The sequence below is a fragment of the Rutidosis leptorrhynchoides genome, chromosome 4, assembly GCF_046630445.1.
Source record: "Rutidosis leptorrhynchoides isolate AG116_Rl617_1_P2 chromosome 4, CSIRO_AGI_Rlap_v1, whole genome shotgun sequence".
Taxonomy (NCBI): domain Eukaryota; kingdom Viridiplantae; phylum Streptophyta; class Magnoliopsida; order Asterales; family Asteraceae; genus Rutidosis; species Rutidosis leptorrhynchoides.
This window is the reverse complement of record NC_092336.1, coordinates 551,219,023-551,234,793: the sequence shown is the minus strand read 5'-3', so window position 1 is coordinate 551,234,793 and position 15,771 is coordinate 551,219,023. Positions and strand designations below refer to the sequence as shown.

The 15,771-nt window shown below is 33.6% G+C and overlaps 1 protein-coding gene and 1 long non-coding RNA gene across 2 annotated transcripts; one reads left to right on the top strand and one right to left on the bottom strand.

The window, feature by feature from the left end:
- Nucleotide 1: 1 nt before the first annotated feature.
- Nucleotides 2-2,845, bottom strand: LOC139845216 (serine hydroxymethyltransferase 6-like). The gene is made up of 4 exons (XM_071835460.1): nucleotides 2,002-2,845; nucleotides 1,078-1,483; nucleotides 850-951; nucleotides 2-516 (listed from the first exon to the last, which is right to left on the bottom strand). The coding sequence occupies exons 1-4, from the start codon at nucleotides 2,791-2,793 to the stop codon at nucleotides 293-295; spliced, it is 1,524 nt and encodes a 507-aa protein (XP_071691561.1). The 5' UTR covers nucleotides 2,794-2,845; the 3' UTR covers nucleotides 2-292.
- Nucleotides 2,846-5,301: 2,456 nt separating this feature from the next.
- Nucleotides 5,302-8,154, top strand: LOC139845430 (uncharacterized). The gene is made up of 7 exons (XR_011758308.1): nucleotides 5,302-5,719; nucleotides 6,956-7,046; nucleotides 7,148-7,216; nucleotides 7,296-7,463; nucleotides 7,557-7,663; nucleotides 7,748-7,824; nucleotides 7,895-8,154. It is a non-coding gene; the product is annotated as an uncharacterized lncRNA (long non-coding RNA).
- The last annotated feature ends 7,617 nt before the right edge of the window (nucleotides 8,155-15,771 follow it).

Genomic DNA, 15,771 nt, shown 5'->3' with positions numbered 1-15,771 from the left:
TTACAATATAAACCAATTTAAAGTCAACTTAACACAAAGCCAACACCAAACCCTAACATAAGCTCATATACTTTTGACAAGAAACCTCCTATGCAAATCGAACAAAAGATAGGGAAATATACACATGTATATACTATATGTCGCCTCCAAAGCAGAAAATACGACCACACAACTATGTTTCTAATGAAAACTTGAACTCGGTTATAAAGTAATGTATATCATTAGACTAAAGGCCTCTGGGAATACCTGTAATTACTATTTACAGCATGAAATTAATTCACTAGATCACTAACTATACGTCTTGGCCTGGCATTGCAAATTGAGTTGCAAAGTCTTCAACTTGGGCACGTAGATCAAGAATGTCTTTATTGTTTTCGAGACCTTTCAAGAATGCCTTTGCCATTTTACCATGTTCCCTTTGCATTGAACTGGTAATTTGGGCAGCTCTAAATAGAAAATCAGCCATTGTTTCAAAGTCCGACTCCAAGCAACCTCGAGACGTCATAGCAGGTGTGCCTGAGGCACAGATGCATATATTTTGTTAGTGATCGTCATTGGTATTTAACTGATCAACTAGAGTGCAGTTTATATCCATTTACTTGGGAACGGGTCAACTCGTTTTATTTTATCTCTAACAAGTCAAATGTGTGAAACAAAATAAAATCACCAAGATATCACTGTTTAAAAAATTTGTAATTATAAACAAGAAATTATTTATATAACAGCTGCCTGGGTCAAGTCATCACCGCCTATGTAAAAGTTACCCGCAACCCAACCCACCTGAAGCCCATTTTACCACCTCTAGCAATCCTCAAAAGAACACCACGATAATTATAATCTTTCACTCACCAATCCTCACACCTCCTGGTATCAGAGTCCCATTATCATCAAATATGGCAATTTTGTTGACAGTAATGTGACACATCTCGCATACCTTTTCAAAGTTTTTACCTGATAACAGAACAAAAGATAACATGAGAATATATATATATATATATATATATATATATATATATATATATATATATATATATATATATGTCATTAATGAGCTATATGATAGGAAAGAATATGTACCAGTCAATCCAAGATTTCTAAGATCCCAAAGTAACATATGATTGTCAGTGCCACCGGTAACCAGCCTGCAGTTTTTCCTGAGTAGAGCAGACGCCAAAGCTTGAGCATTTTTCTTAACTTGTTGCATATATGCCTTGTAATCAGGAGTAGCCAATTGTTTAAGGGCAATTGCAAGTGCTGCAATATGATTATTATGTGGGCCACCTTGAAGAGCAGGACATACAGCAAAATTTATCTTCTCTTCAAAGTCATACTTATCACTACCATCACTTTCATTAAAAAACATGCCTCGCTTTTTTGTCTTTAAACCCTTCCTGTAGAAAATAATCCCTCCCCGAGGACCACGAAGACTTTTATGAGTAGTAGAGGTCAAAATATCACAAAACTCAAACGGACTAGCACATTCCTGCAAATAACAGCCACGAGAAAACTTAAAGAGTGTTTCGCATTTGGTTATGTATTACAGAGTATTCCTAAATTAATTCCTAACTAAACCAATAAACTGATCTAGGTTATGTTTGTTTTTTTAGGTTATTTTGTTTTTATAAGATGTTTTTGTCTAAATATCTGTAAACCACATCTTTAGAGAAGTTGTGGTCTGAAGATCTGTAGGCTGAACATCAAAGACTGTTTGTCTTTTTGTTTGCAGCAGTGAGAAACATATTTCTAAGTCTGCAAATTAGCAAACAAAAGAATATGTTATTCTATCTTATGTCTTAAAAAAACAAACAGTCTGCAGTAAAGCGAGCGGGCAGACATACGACCTAATAAGGTATGCATAATAAAAAACAAACAACACCTTATACCCAAACCCTGGAGCTATAAAAGATAGAACTACTATTACTAAAAAGGAACAATCATGCTAAATCAACAAAATTGGCATGATCCAACATACAAAACAATTAGCAAGGTAGTTAAATGCACCTTCGCGGCAATGAGTCCACTGATCTGAGCCATATCACACATCAAAATCGCACCACATTTATCAGCAATCTGTCTAAACCTCCCATAATCCCAATCTCTAGGATACGAACTCCCACCACAAATAAGTATCTTCGGACGAAAATCAAGCACTCTTTCCTCAAGCTTCTCAAAATCCACCACACCAGTTTTGGGGTCAACCTTATACGAAAGACTCTCAAAGAAAATCGACGCACCCGATACTTTCTTCCCGTTTGGCGTATAATAACCATGACTTGTGTGGCCCCCACAAGGACTATCCAACCCCATAATCCTATCACCAGGCAACAACAAACCAGTATAAACCGCGAAATTTGCGGAAGTACACGAATACGGTTGAACATTAACCCCCCAATTATCACCATCTAACTCAAATGCAGCTAATGCGCGGTTACAACAAAGTAATTCGATTTTATCGATATATTGATTTCCAGTATAGTATCTAGCACCAGGCATTCCTTCAGAGTACTTATTAGTTAAATGACTACCTAATGCTTCCATAACAGCTTTACAAACATAATTTTCAGAAGCGATTAATTCGATACCTTTATACTGTCTCTGTTTCTCATTTTCGAGTAATTCGAAAATAACGGGATCAGCTGATTGTATTGATTGGTTCCCCCAATCTCGAACGGCTTTTCGACGTGATTCTAGAGTCGAGTGATTGCGTTTTAACGGTGTAGATGATGAACAACATGATGACGATGATGCTGAAGATGATTCATTGTTGTTATCTCGAGGTCGTTTTAGAAACATTGGATGATTTAATATATGGAAATTGTCTTCTTGTAGTTGATTTAGGGTTAGAGTTTGTTGGAGTGAGGAAATGAGAATGTATGGATCTGTCTCTTAATTTTGAATTATTGATAATGAGATATTAGATGACATATTTGTGTAGAAATAAATATGAAATTTATAAGTTAAAAAGGTTTATTCTTCCGGAGAAACCTGACTACGTATGACTATGTCACCCATACCGCTCACCCTGCTAGGGCTAAGTAAGCCGTGTAAAGCACCTCCCCCACAATACCCAATAGGAAGTTGCACTCGAACTGCACCTATCTGTATTCAATAAGGCCCTCTGTGGGCCTTGGGATCATAAGCGACGGGTACCAGTGAAGTACTGCTTCGTTAGTATGAAATTTATAAGTTATGCAAGAATGATGATGGAAAAATAAACAAAACAAGTGAATTTTTGAAGGATGAATTTGGGAAGTAATGCAGAGTGATGATTAAAAAAGAAATGAGGAGGATGATAATGGTGGAAAGGGGGATGTATCGGGACATAATTAAAAGGAGTGGTTTTTGATGGTTAATGTAGACCGTTTTGTGAGATAAAAACAAGTGAGATATTTTGTTGAATGTACAACGTTTGAATGTGAACTACGTAAGTGGGTGGCCCACTGGCCCCATCTTGTTGGTGCAGGAAAAACAAAATACTCCGTTAAAAAAGAAAAAAAAAAAAATTATTGCATACACTACAAGAAAAATAGTCCTTAGTGACTATTTTTTTAGTGACGACTTTTTGTTTGTTCACTGATAATACTATTTAGTTAATATTAAAAAGTCGTCACTAAAATTTTAGTCACTATATTATATTAGCGACCTAGAAAATAATGGTCACAAAAAGTGGCACTTATTTAAAAAAATAGAGACAAAAAAATATTCGTCTAAAAGTTAGGTAATTAGTGACTAAAAAATGATCACTAATTTTAGAAAAAGACATCAAATAGTGTTTATTACACTAGAAATTTTTTTTCACGCTTTTCTTACATTTGGTATAAGTGTGAAGAATGTTATAAATTTGACACTTACTCATATAAAAAAAATTAAGCAAAAGTCACTACAAAGATTATTCTTACTTTGTAACACTAAGCATCAATTTTTTTATTTTATTTTTTTGTGATAATTTGAAGTATGAAGTTTAATTGATATATTGAATTATTGATATATTAACACCTCAAGAATTTGCTATTTATTCACAGTTGATGATATTAAAAGTTTTAGTAAAACTTTACAATTACTGTATAAGCTTAAAAAGCAGTATACAAATTAGTAAAGGGGTCAAGACTTAGACGCAAGTCAAGGTAAATTGTTGTGTACTCCGTATCTATAGTATCTATTAAATTCCTAACTTGATGATGTCATAAAAAAACAATTTCTAAGGTTAAAAATAATTCAAAAATAAAAAGAAAAATTCTAAGACATCCATGATAATGTCATTATTAATAAAAATATAAATATTTAATTATTAAGCAAACTTTATTATTATTATTATTATTATTATTATTATTATTATTATTATTATTATTATTATTATTATTATTATTGTTATTGTTATGTTATTATTATTACTATTGTATTCTTAAGTAAGTATAGGTTCGTTTTACGGAATTCATTATGTTACATATGTATGTTAAGATAGTTCATTTATTCTGTCCAAGTTAAATACATCAATATATTTGTAGTTTATCTTAAAAATTTTCGGATGCATATGTTCCACATAAATAGAGACGTGGAGACGAAATTGAGTGCGGAGCAATACATAAGCAATAGAGACGAATTGAGAGCTTTTTTTTTTTTTTTTAGAGAAATAGTGATGCTTCTGTAGGGTTGTAAAAAACGGGCCAGACGGCCGTCTAGACGGATTTTTGAATGATCCGTTCCGTTTGTACCTGAAACGTTTAAATAACGGAAATCAACCAAAAAACGGTTAAACGACGGTCAAACACGGGTTAAAACGGGTATTTGCTTTTTCTCCAATTTTTCACGTTTTGTTTTTTTTTTTTTTCAAAATTAAAACTGGCGGTACGGTATTACTTAGGGTTTCTTTTCCTTTTATCACGACCTTAGTACTCGACTCCTCACAAAACTTAGGGTTTTTTCTCTACACCGATTTAGCACGACGACTTGGGGTTTATCTTCTACACCAATTTAGCAGCTACAAAACAAGAGATATTAACAACTAATTCTTCTCAATTTCATTTTATTTCACTATTTCTCACTTACAAAGGTATGATTTCTTCTCGATTTTACTTTATCTCTCACTTACAAGTTTCTTAGGCGGAATCCATGATTCCACAGGTCATTATACTTAATATCTAAAACATATTATTAAACTGTTTCGTGTAAACAAACTCGTGATTTCACGGTTTATTTCACTGGTATTTTAAGTAGCGGAACTATTCGGCATTTGACCTATTTAAACTCATAATTTCGCTCATTTTCATTTTCCCCCTAATTCCTCCCTCAAAACCCTAATTCTCTACATCGCTTTACTAGTTCTCATCTCCAATGGCTGATTCTTCGTAGATCTCATCTATATCGCCACCACCAGTTACATCACGTATAATCCCCCAAATTTTCTAACAACCGCTATATCGTAGTCTGAGTTATCGTCTGCGTAAAATTGATGTTTATGTCGGTGCAGATAAACTGTTTGATGAAATACGAACATGTAAATGAAGAAACACATGACGATTTTTTAAGTATAACTTTATCGGAACCGGAAAAAGATAGGAATCGATTGATGTCAGTTGAAGTTTCAAAAGACTTCGATGAACTGTTGTTGTATCCTTTAGACGCTATTGAAGCTAATGATTATGGAGTATCATTACTATTGATAATGTGACAGATTTTTGGATTTTGTGTTTCTTTCAACGTCAGAGACTGATACGAGCAGGTAGACTCGTCATTTCATTCTAGCAATTTGTTTATATGCTTGATTTTGTTTCATTTTCTCAATTTATTCATTCAGTTAGGTTATGATGTCAATTGATGTTATCAGTCACTATTTTAGTTTAGTAATTGGTGCATTTCTACCAATCAAAAGTTTGTGGATTGGAAATTTGGGTTACAAAACTAATTATTGATTGACGTTAATCTTCGTTTGCATTATTTAGTAGTAGTATGTGTTTTTCTCAATATATGAGTTTTTCAGTTCCTAACTACTGAGTGAATTCATCATTTCATGTTTTGCAGTTAACAATAATAGAGTTGTTATATCAACATATAATGTGATTTAGTGGTATGTTACAAAGAAATATCGATTCAAGGGCATGAATGAATTATTGTGATTTAAGTTTAAAATTTTTGACAACATAAAGTTTCATGGAAATCTTTTTTATAAAAGTTTTCTAAATACTTGCCAATTGAATTCAAGATAATGTGATCTAGGATGTTGTGAATCTTGTCATCAAGACACTGTTCTAGAGTTCCAACTAATTGTATCCTTATAAATTGCTAGAAGTTGTTCATGCTAAAGCAGAGGTATTCAAATCTTTTTTTTTTTTTTTTTTTTTTTTTAACACTGACATGTGTTTTAACCAATTTAGTAATTGTCTAACATAAGTAGATTTGCTCTTTCTATATGTTTAGAAATAGAATTGTTATGGACATAATTTGATTTTGGAATTTATGGCCATAATTTGATTTTGAAATGATATATTGATGCAACATACTTACATCTTGGAAGTAATCACGAATTTAATGATGATGCATTGTCGTACAATGAATCACTGAAATGGGTTTACTTTTGGAAAAAGATTAATAATAATATGTAAATGATGATAAATAAAGAACTATCCTGAAGCCTAACATAATATGTTGTGTTCAAAATTGCTTGAAAGTTATGTGATCATTAGGTTCTTAATCTCTCGACTTTTAAAAATCCCTCAAATTGCTAGCGTAACCATGCCTCGATATGATTCTAGTGGTCATCGTCACTAGCTATCTAAGATCCAACTAAGTGTGGATGATCATAGTGCGCTTTAAAACTTATGGTCTCATACTCCTACATTGTAATGTTTAATTAGTAGATTTTATATGATATGGTATCTCTACAACACCACGATATACCCATGTGCATACCCCTTTCTTAGTTTATTCAGATCTCCTCATCTTGAACTTAATTTTGTAGGTCTGCATGGAGATTAATGGGATAAGAGTGTCCATAAATGGTGTGCGGTTTCCGTTTGGATATGGTGATTTTTTACCAACTAATTCATCAGGTAAATGTGTACTCTAATTGCAGTTCAATAAAATGTTTGTCATTGAGCTTCGTGACTATTTATTATTATTTCCAAACCTCATGATGAATCCCTTGTTTTAGTGTTTTAACAGGGTACTCAAGATTAGCTGAGAAAGGAGATAAAAAATTTTGTTCATAGAAGATAACTTGGTAGTATCGTGTTTCTTTGACAGTACCCCTACACTAGATTCAGATTAATGCTAATGATTAATCAAAACTCTTATCTCAGTTGTAAGAGCACAAGTTTCTAGAATTACTCTGGACCAGCTTATGAGTAGAAGGATCAAGTTAGAAAAAATGTATTGTTGGATATTCAAAATGAGGCTAAGTATCCAACTTTGCTTTTTAAACAGCAGCCTACGTCTTATGTTGAAAATAAGTAGAACGCCAGAATGCGGTAATATGACGTGTATTAGCAGTTCTTTTTATTTGATTATTTTCTAAATTTTTTGTTAAATTTGTAAATGTTTAATCTCTAAAATACATGTAGGCTGCTGCAAACTCTTCATTGGTTCCTGGAAGTAGTGCAAATACTCCCCCGAAAAAGGCAACTGTTGGCCAGAAAAAGTTGTTGGAAGCACCGGTTTTCTTCATAAGGTAGTTTGTCTTTATTGTCTAAAATTTTTCTTCAACTATAATCTAACTTGCTCTTTCTTTCATGAATTTTTATGCACATATCAGTCTGAAGCAAAGCATATTCAGATCAAAGTATTGAGGAACTTAACGATGTAACTGCTGTCAGTGGAGTTAATCTAAAGGTATACTTTGTTCTAACAGGATGCTACATGTCATGTTAAACTATGAACTGATCCAATTACTGTTTTGTAGGAGGAAGAACAACTATTTTCTGGGTCAAAAGAAGATAGCCGAGTTTCAGAAGCTTGACGAAAGCTTGGTTAAGAAGAAGAAAGGCTAATTTTGCAGAAAACACCACTTCAGAAGAAATTGGGTCAATAAGTAGAATATTTTAGGTCTAGATTATGTAATTCAATGACTTTATTTGTTTCCAGCACAATTTGTAAGTAAAAGAATCCCACCTTCGATATCAGATTGTTGTACACTCATCAAATTGTTGTTACATTATGGAAACACGCTGATTCTGTTTAATATATAGTTGAGGTTTAGCTGAATGCAGTAACAATCATAGCATAATATGATAATTCGTATTATATTATGCCACAATAAAAGATCAACAATTATGACCATGTATTGGTCTTTGATAGAAAAATAGTGACCATTTTTTGGTCTTTAATAGAATGATAGTGACCATGTTGTGGTCATTAACAACATTTTTGTGACCATTCTTTGGTCACAAATGGTAAGTGAGAGTGACTATTTTTTTCGTCACTAATATTAGTGACCATAAATTAGTTGGTGGTCACTGTAGTGACCAATTCAATATTTTGGTCTCTAATAAAATTTTGTGACGGACCTATAGTGACGAAGATTGATCAACTTATTTTGGTCATTATTTTGACTTAGTGACCATTTTTGTATGGTTAATGACCAAAAAGCTCTCGTCACTAAAGCTCTTTTTTATTGTAGTGGTATATAAAATTAACATCTTACACACACTCTATCTATTACATCCGTGTTACATTTCCGCAACAAATTTTAATAATTCTTTAATTAAACACGTACAAACCAAAACTGTGAAAGCCTAGAAATATAAATGCCTAGTTGAAATGTGATATAATTGCATCACGATGCCTAAGTACACGATCTAATAAATCGTTGTATCGAGTAATTAGACCATAGTCTCTTACCATAAAAATGGCTGCATGCGCAACAACACCAACTATGAGAAATCCACCAATCCTCCTATGATGTGTGAACAATGATAGGATTTGTACCATAGTCAGTAGCTAGATATGGATAAGGGGGCATGACATACATATGGTGAGCTACAACAATGGTGAAAGAGCCTAACATAGCTAGGTTAAGAGATAATTGAGCATGTCATGACGTTGTTAGGATCTCATATAGGCCTTTATGACCGTAGCCCGTAAATGGACCTTTATGAGCTTCTAAAATATCTTTTAGACCATGACCAATGCCCCAGTTGTTCCTATACATGTGACCCGCTATCAGAAAAAGAACTGCAATAGCTAAATGATGGTGTGCAGTATCAGTTAGCCATAGACCTCTGGTTATTTGGTCTAATCCTCCACGAAAAGTAAGAAAGTCCGAATATTTTGACCAATTCAAGGTGAAAAACGGGGTTGCTCCCTCGACAAAACTGTGATAAAGTTTAACCAAAAGATCCCGATTCAATATAAATTCATTAGGATGTCGTATTTCTTTAGGATCCTACTCCAACGTTTAGAATTTAGTTAACCAATAAAGATACATGTACTTGGTGCTCTGCCCAAGAGAGAGACCCAAGCCCTAGTAGCCCCGCTAAATGGTGATTCAAACATAAATTCTACATCTTGAAACCAAGCTAGTTTTGGAGCAGCTTTATGGTAATGAAATCAACCAGCAAAAAGCATTGACGTTGCAAAGATCAATGCACCAATTGCGGTACAATAGAGTTGTAATTCACTAGTTATTCCAGATGCTCGCCAAATCTGAAAGAAAACCTAAAGGTTATTTGTATTCCTCGGAAGCCCCAGTCCACATTACCATTCAATATTTCTTGGCCCACTATCGGCCAAACCACCTGGGCACTAGGTCCAATGTGAGTTGGATCACTTAGCCATGCTTCATAATTGAAAAACGTGCACCGTGGAAATACATGCCACTCAGCCAAAGGAAAATGATGGAGAGTTGACCGAAATGCGCACTAAATACTTTTAGAGAGTTCTCCTCCAAATCACTGGTATGGCTATCGAAATCGTGAGCATTAGCATGTATGTTCCAGATCCAAGTGGTAGTTTCAGGGCCTTTAGCTAGTGTTCTTGAGGAATGGCCTGGTTTAGCCCATGCCCCGAATGAAGTTTTTATGTGATCCCTGTCTACTAAAACTTTTACTCCTGGTTACGTTGAACGAATAATCATGGAGTCTTCCTCTTTCCGGAAAACACATACAAAGAGATCCCCCAACAGTCAAATAATTAGTGAATCTCGGAGAGATATTTCTATATATGTAACATCCTCATCTGCGCCTAGCTGTAAGATTACTTATTTGCCCTTAAGTTGTGTTGTGTTAATATATGCTTTTATTTTTATTTAATGTTTGTTATTATTTAATGTTGTGGTTATGACCAGTTTGTGACAAAGGTCACAGAACAGGTTTGTTTATTTAATTTGGACTTCGTTTGGGTCGCCAAATAATGAACGAAAGATATCAAATAACTGATAAATACCCGTGTGTTGCACAGTGTGGGATTTTAACCCACTTTAGATGACTAGTGCTGCTTCTCTCCTCATTTGTGTTCTTTGTGATTTACTGATTCTATCAAGGTAAGAATCAAAACATTTTATGCTCTAATCTTTGAGAAAATTGGGTTTTTGTGTTAGGTTTTACAAAATGTGTAATTTGGGTCAAAATGGTTAGATTTGATGTTGTTTGAGTCTAAATTTAGTGGGTTTATGTTTCTATATGTTTAGTGTCTTCGATTTGGTCAGTTTTGAGGTTGTAATCGAGCTATATGAAATGTCCCGTTCTTATTGATTAAAAACGTTCCATATTAATTGATTTTGCTGCGAGGTTTTGACCTCTATATGAGACGTTTTTCAAAGACTGCATTCATTTTAAAACAAACCATAACCTTTATTTCATCAATAAAGGTTTAAAAAGCTTTACGTAGATTATCAAATAATGATAATCTAAAATATCCTGTTTACACGCGACCATTACATAATGGTTTACAATACAAATATGTTACAACTAAATAAGTTTCTTGAATGCAGTTTTTACACAATATCATACAAGCATGGACTCCAAATCTCGTCCTTATTTAAGTATGCGACAGCGGAAGCTCTTAATAATCACCTGAGAATAAACATGCTTAAAACGTCAACAAAAATGTTGGTGAGTTATAGGTTTAACCTATATATTATCAAATCATAATAATAGACCACAAGATTTCATATTTCAATACACATCCCATACATAGAGATAAAAATAATTCATATGGTGAACACCTGGTAACCGACATTAACAAGATGCATATTTAAGAATATCCCCATCATTCCGGGACACCCTTCGGATATGATATAAATTTCGAAGTACTAAAGCATCCGGTACTTTGGATGGAGTTTGTTAGACCCAATAGATCTATCTTTAGGATTCGCGTCAATTAGGGTGTCTGTTCCCTAATTCTTAGATTACCAGACTTAATAAAAAGGGGCATATTCGATTTCGATAATTCAACCATAGAATGTAGTTTCACGTACTTGTGTCTATATTGTAAATCATTTATAAAACCTGCATGTATTCTCATCCCAAAAATATTAGATTTTAAAAGTGGGACTATAACTCACTTTCACAGATTTTTTACTTCGTTGGAAAGTAAGACTTGGCCACTGGTCAATTCACGAACCTATAACAAATATGTACATATATATCAAAGTATGTTCAAAATATATTTACAACACTTTTAATACATTTTGATGTTTTAAGTTTATTAAGTTAGCTGTCCTCGTTAGTAACCTACAACTAGTTGTCCACAGTTAGATGTACAGAAATAAATCGATATATATATTATCTTGAATCAATCCACGACCCAGTGTATACATATCTCAGTATTGATCACAACTCAAACTATATATATTTTGGAATCAACCTCAACCCTGTATAGCTAACTCCAACATTCACATATAGAGTGTCTATGGTTGTTTCGAAATATATATAGATGTGTCGACATGATAGGTCGAAAAATTGTATACGTGTCTATGGTATCTCAAGATTACATAATATACAATACAAGTTGATTAAGTTATGGTTGGAATAGATTTGTTACCAATTTTCACGTAGCTAAAATGAGTAGTTTTTACCAATTTTGTTTTGCTCGCCATTTCTTCGTTTCTAATCCGTTTTGAGTGATTTAAGTGGCCACAGTTTCGTATTGAACTTGAATTTATGAAACTAAACAGAAAAGGTATAGGTTTATAGTCGGGAATACAAGTTACAAGTCATTTTTGAAAGAGGTAGTCATTTTCGTCGAAAGAACGACATCTTGATGACTGTTTTGAAAAACATACTTTCACTTTGAGTTTAACCATGATTTTTGGATATGGTTTCATGTTCATAAGAAAAATCATTTTCCCAGAATTATAGCTTTTAAATCAAAGTTTTTCATAGTTTTTAATTATCCAAACCAAAACAGCCCCGGTTGTAACTACGACGGCGTAAATCCGGTTTTATGGTGTTTATCGTGTTTTCGGGTTTTAAATCATTAAGTTAGCATATCATATAGATATAGATCATGTGTATAGTTGATTTTAAAAGTGTATTTAGAAGGATTAACTTTATTTGCGAACAAGTTTAGAATTAACTAAACTATGTTCTAGTGATTACTAGTTTACCACTTCGAATATGATAGCTTTTTATGTATGAATCGAATGATGTTATGAACATCATTACTACCTTAAGTTCCTTGGATAAACCTACTGGAAAATAGAAAAATGGACCTAGCTTCAACGGATCCTTGGATGGCTCGAAGTTCTTGAAGCAGAATCATGACACGAAAACAAGTTCAAGTAAGATCATCACTTGAAATAAGATTGTTATAGTTATAGAAATTGAACCAAAGTTTGAATATGATTATTACCTTGTATTAGAATGATAACCTACTGTAATAAACAAGGATTTCTTGAGGTTGGATGATCACCTTACAAGATTAGAAGTGAGCTAGCAAACTTGAAAGTATTCTTGATTTTATGTAACTAGAACTTGTAGAATTTATGAAGAACACTTAGAACTTGAAGTTAGAACTTGAGAGAGATCAATTAGATGAAGAAAATTGAAGAATGAAAGTGTTTGTAGGTGTTTTTGGTCGTTGGTGTATGGATTAGATATAAAGGATATGTAATTTTGTTTTCATGTAAATAAGTCATGAATGATTACTCATATTTTTGTAATTTTATGAGATATTTCATGCTAGTTGCCAAATGATGGTTCCCACATGTGTTAGGTGACTCACATGGGCTGCTAAGAGCTTATTATTGGAGTGTATATACCAATAGTACATACATCTAAAAGCTGTGTATTGTACGAGTACGAATACGGGTGCATACGAGTAGAATTGTTGATGAAACTGAACGAGGATGTAATTGTAAGCATTTTTGTTAAGTAGAAGTATTTTGATAAGTGTATTGAAGTCTTTTAAAAGTGTATGAATACATATTAAAACACTACATGTATATACATTTTAACTGAGTCGTTAAGTCATCGTTAGTCGTTACAAGTAAGTGTTGTTTTGAGACCTTTAGGTTAACGATCTTGTTAAATGTTGTTAACCCAAAGTTTATAATATCAAATAAGATTTTAAATTATTATATTATCATGATATTATGATATATTAATATATCTTAATATGATATATACATTTAAATGTCGTTACAACGATAATCGTTACATATATGTCTCGTTTCGAAATCCTTAAGTTAGTAGTCTTATTTTTACTTATGTAGTTCATTGTTAATACACTTAATGATATATTTAATTATCATATTATCATGTTATATATAATATAACAATGTATTAATATGCTTCATACATATTTAGTAAGACGTGGTTATAACGATAATCGTTATATGTATCGTTTCGAGTTTCATACGTCAATAGTCTCCTTTTTAAGTATATAACTTATTGTTACTATTTTTAATGAGATACTTGATGATCATTATATCATGTTAAACATATATATTTATTCATTTATGTATCATCATGTCATATACAACTTATAGCGTTCGTGAATCATTGGTCAAACTGGGTAATCAGACGTTTATAAAATTTCCGTTTCAATTAACCAAGTCTTAACAAGTTTGATTGCTTAACATGTTGGAAACATTTAATCATGTAAATATAGTTTTCATTAAACATATAATCATAGAAAGGTTCGAAAAAGTTCGGGTCACTACAGTACCTACCAGTTAAATAAATTTCGTTCCGAAATTTTAAGCGATTGGAGGTGTTGGCTCATCTTCTGGAAATAAGTGCGGGTACTTCTTCTTCATCTGATCTTCTCATTCCCAGGTGAACTCGGGTCCTCTACGAGCATTCCATCGAACCTTAACAATCGGTATCTTGTTTTGTTTAAGTCTCTTAACCTCACGATCCATTATTTCAACGGGTTCTTCAATGAATTGAAGTTTTTCATTGATTTGGATTTCGTCCAACGGAATAGTGAGATATTCTTTAGCAAAACATTTCTTCAAATTTGAGACGTGGAAAGTGTTATGTACAGCCGCGAGTTGTTGAGGTAACTCAAGTCGGTAAGCTACTGGTCCGACACGATCAATAATCTTGAATGGTCTAATATACCTTGGATTTAATTTCCCTCGTTTACCAAATCGAACAACACCTTTCCAAGGTGCAACCTTAAGCATAACCATCTCTCCAATTTCAAATTCTATATCTTTTCTTTTAATGTCAGCGTAGCTCTTTTTTCGACTTTGGGCGGTTTTCAACCGTTGTTGAATTTGGATGATCTTCTCAGTAGTTTCTTGTATTATCTCCGGACCCGTAATCTGTCTATCCCCCACTTCACTCCAACAAATCGGAGACCTGCACTTTCTACCATAAAGTGCTTCAAACGGAGCCATCTCAATGCTTGAATGGTAGCTATTGTTGTAGGAAAATTCTGCTAACGGTAGATGTCGATCCCAACTGTTTCCGAAATCAATAACACATGCTCGTAGCATTTCTTCAAGCGTTTGTATCGTCCTTTCACTCTGCCCATCAGTTTGTGGATGACAGGCAGTACTCATGTCTAGACGAGTTCCTAATGCTTGCTGTAATGTCTGCCAGAATCTTGAAATAAATCTGCCATCCCTATCAGAGATAATAGAGATTGGTATTCCATGTCTGGAGACGACTTACTTCAAATACAGTCGTGCTAACTTCTCCATCTTGTCATTTTCTCTTATTGGCAGGAAGTGTGCTGATTTGGTAAGACGATCAACTATTACCCAAATAGTATCAAAACCACTTGCAGTCCTTGGCAATTTAGTGATGAAATCCATGGTAATATTTTCCCATTTCCATTCTGGGATTTCGGGTTGTTGAAGTAGACCTGATGGTTTCTGATGCTCCGCTTTAACCTTAGAACACGTCAAGCATTCCCCTACGTATTTAGCAACATCGTCTTTCATACCTGGCCACCAAAAATGTTTCTTGAGATCCTTGTACATCTTCCCCATTTCAGGATGTATTGAGTATCTAGTTTTATGAGCTTCTCTAAGTACCATTTCTCTCATATCTCCAAATTTTGTTACCCAAATCCTTTCAGCCCTATACCGGGTTCCATCTTCCAGAATATTAAGATGCTTCTCCGATCCTTTGGGTATTTCATTCTTTAAATTTCCCTCTTTTAAAACTCCTTGTTGCGCCTCCTTTATTTGAGTAGTAAGGTTATTGTGAATCATTATATTCATAGATTTTACTCGAATGGGTTCTCTGTCCTTTCTACTCAAGGCGTCGGCTACCACATTTGCCTTCCCCGGGTGGTAACGAATCTCAAAGTCGTAATCATTCAACAATTCAATCTACCTACGCTGCCTCATGTTCAGTTGTTTCTGATTAAATATGTGTTGAA

What these genes read in the sequence shown, in the direction of transcription:
- LOC139845216 (XM_071835460.1), bottom strand. Translation starts at nt 2,793, where the DNA reads ATGTTTCTAAAACGACCTCGAGATAACAACAATGAATCATCTTCAGCA. An exon ending in TAGAAATCTTGGATTGACTG is followed by an intron (nt 952 to 1,077) that starts GTACATATTCTT and finishes TTCTGTTATCAG; the next exon opens with GTAAAAACTTTGAAAAGGTA. An exon ending in ACCAGGAGGTGTGAGGATTG is followed by an intron (nt 517 to 849) that starts GTGAGTGAAAGA and finishes TCTGTGCCTCAG; the next exon opens with GCACACCTGCTATGACGTCT.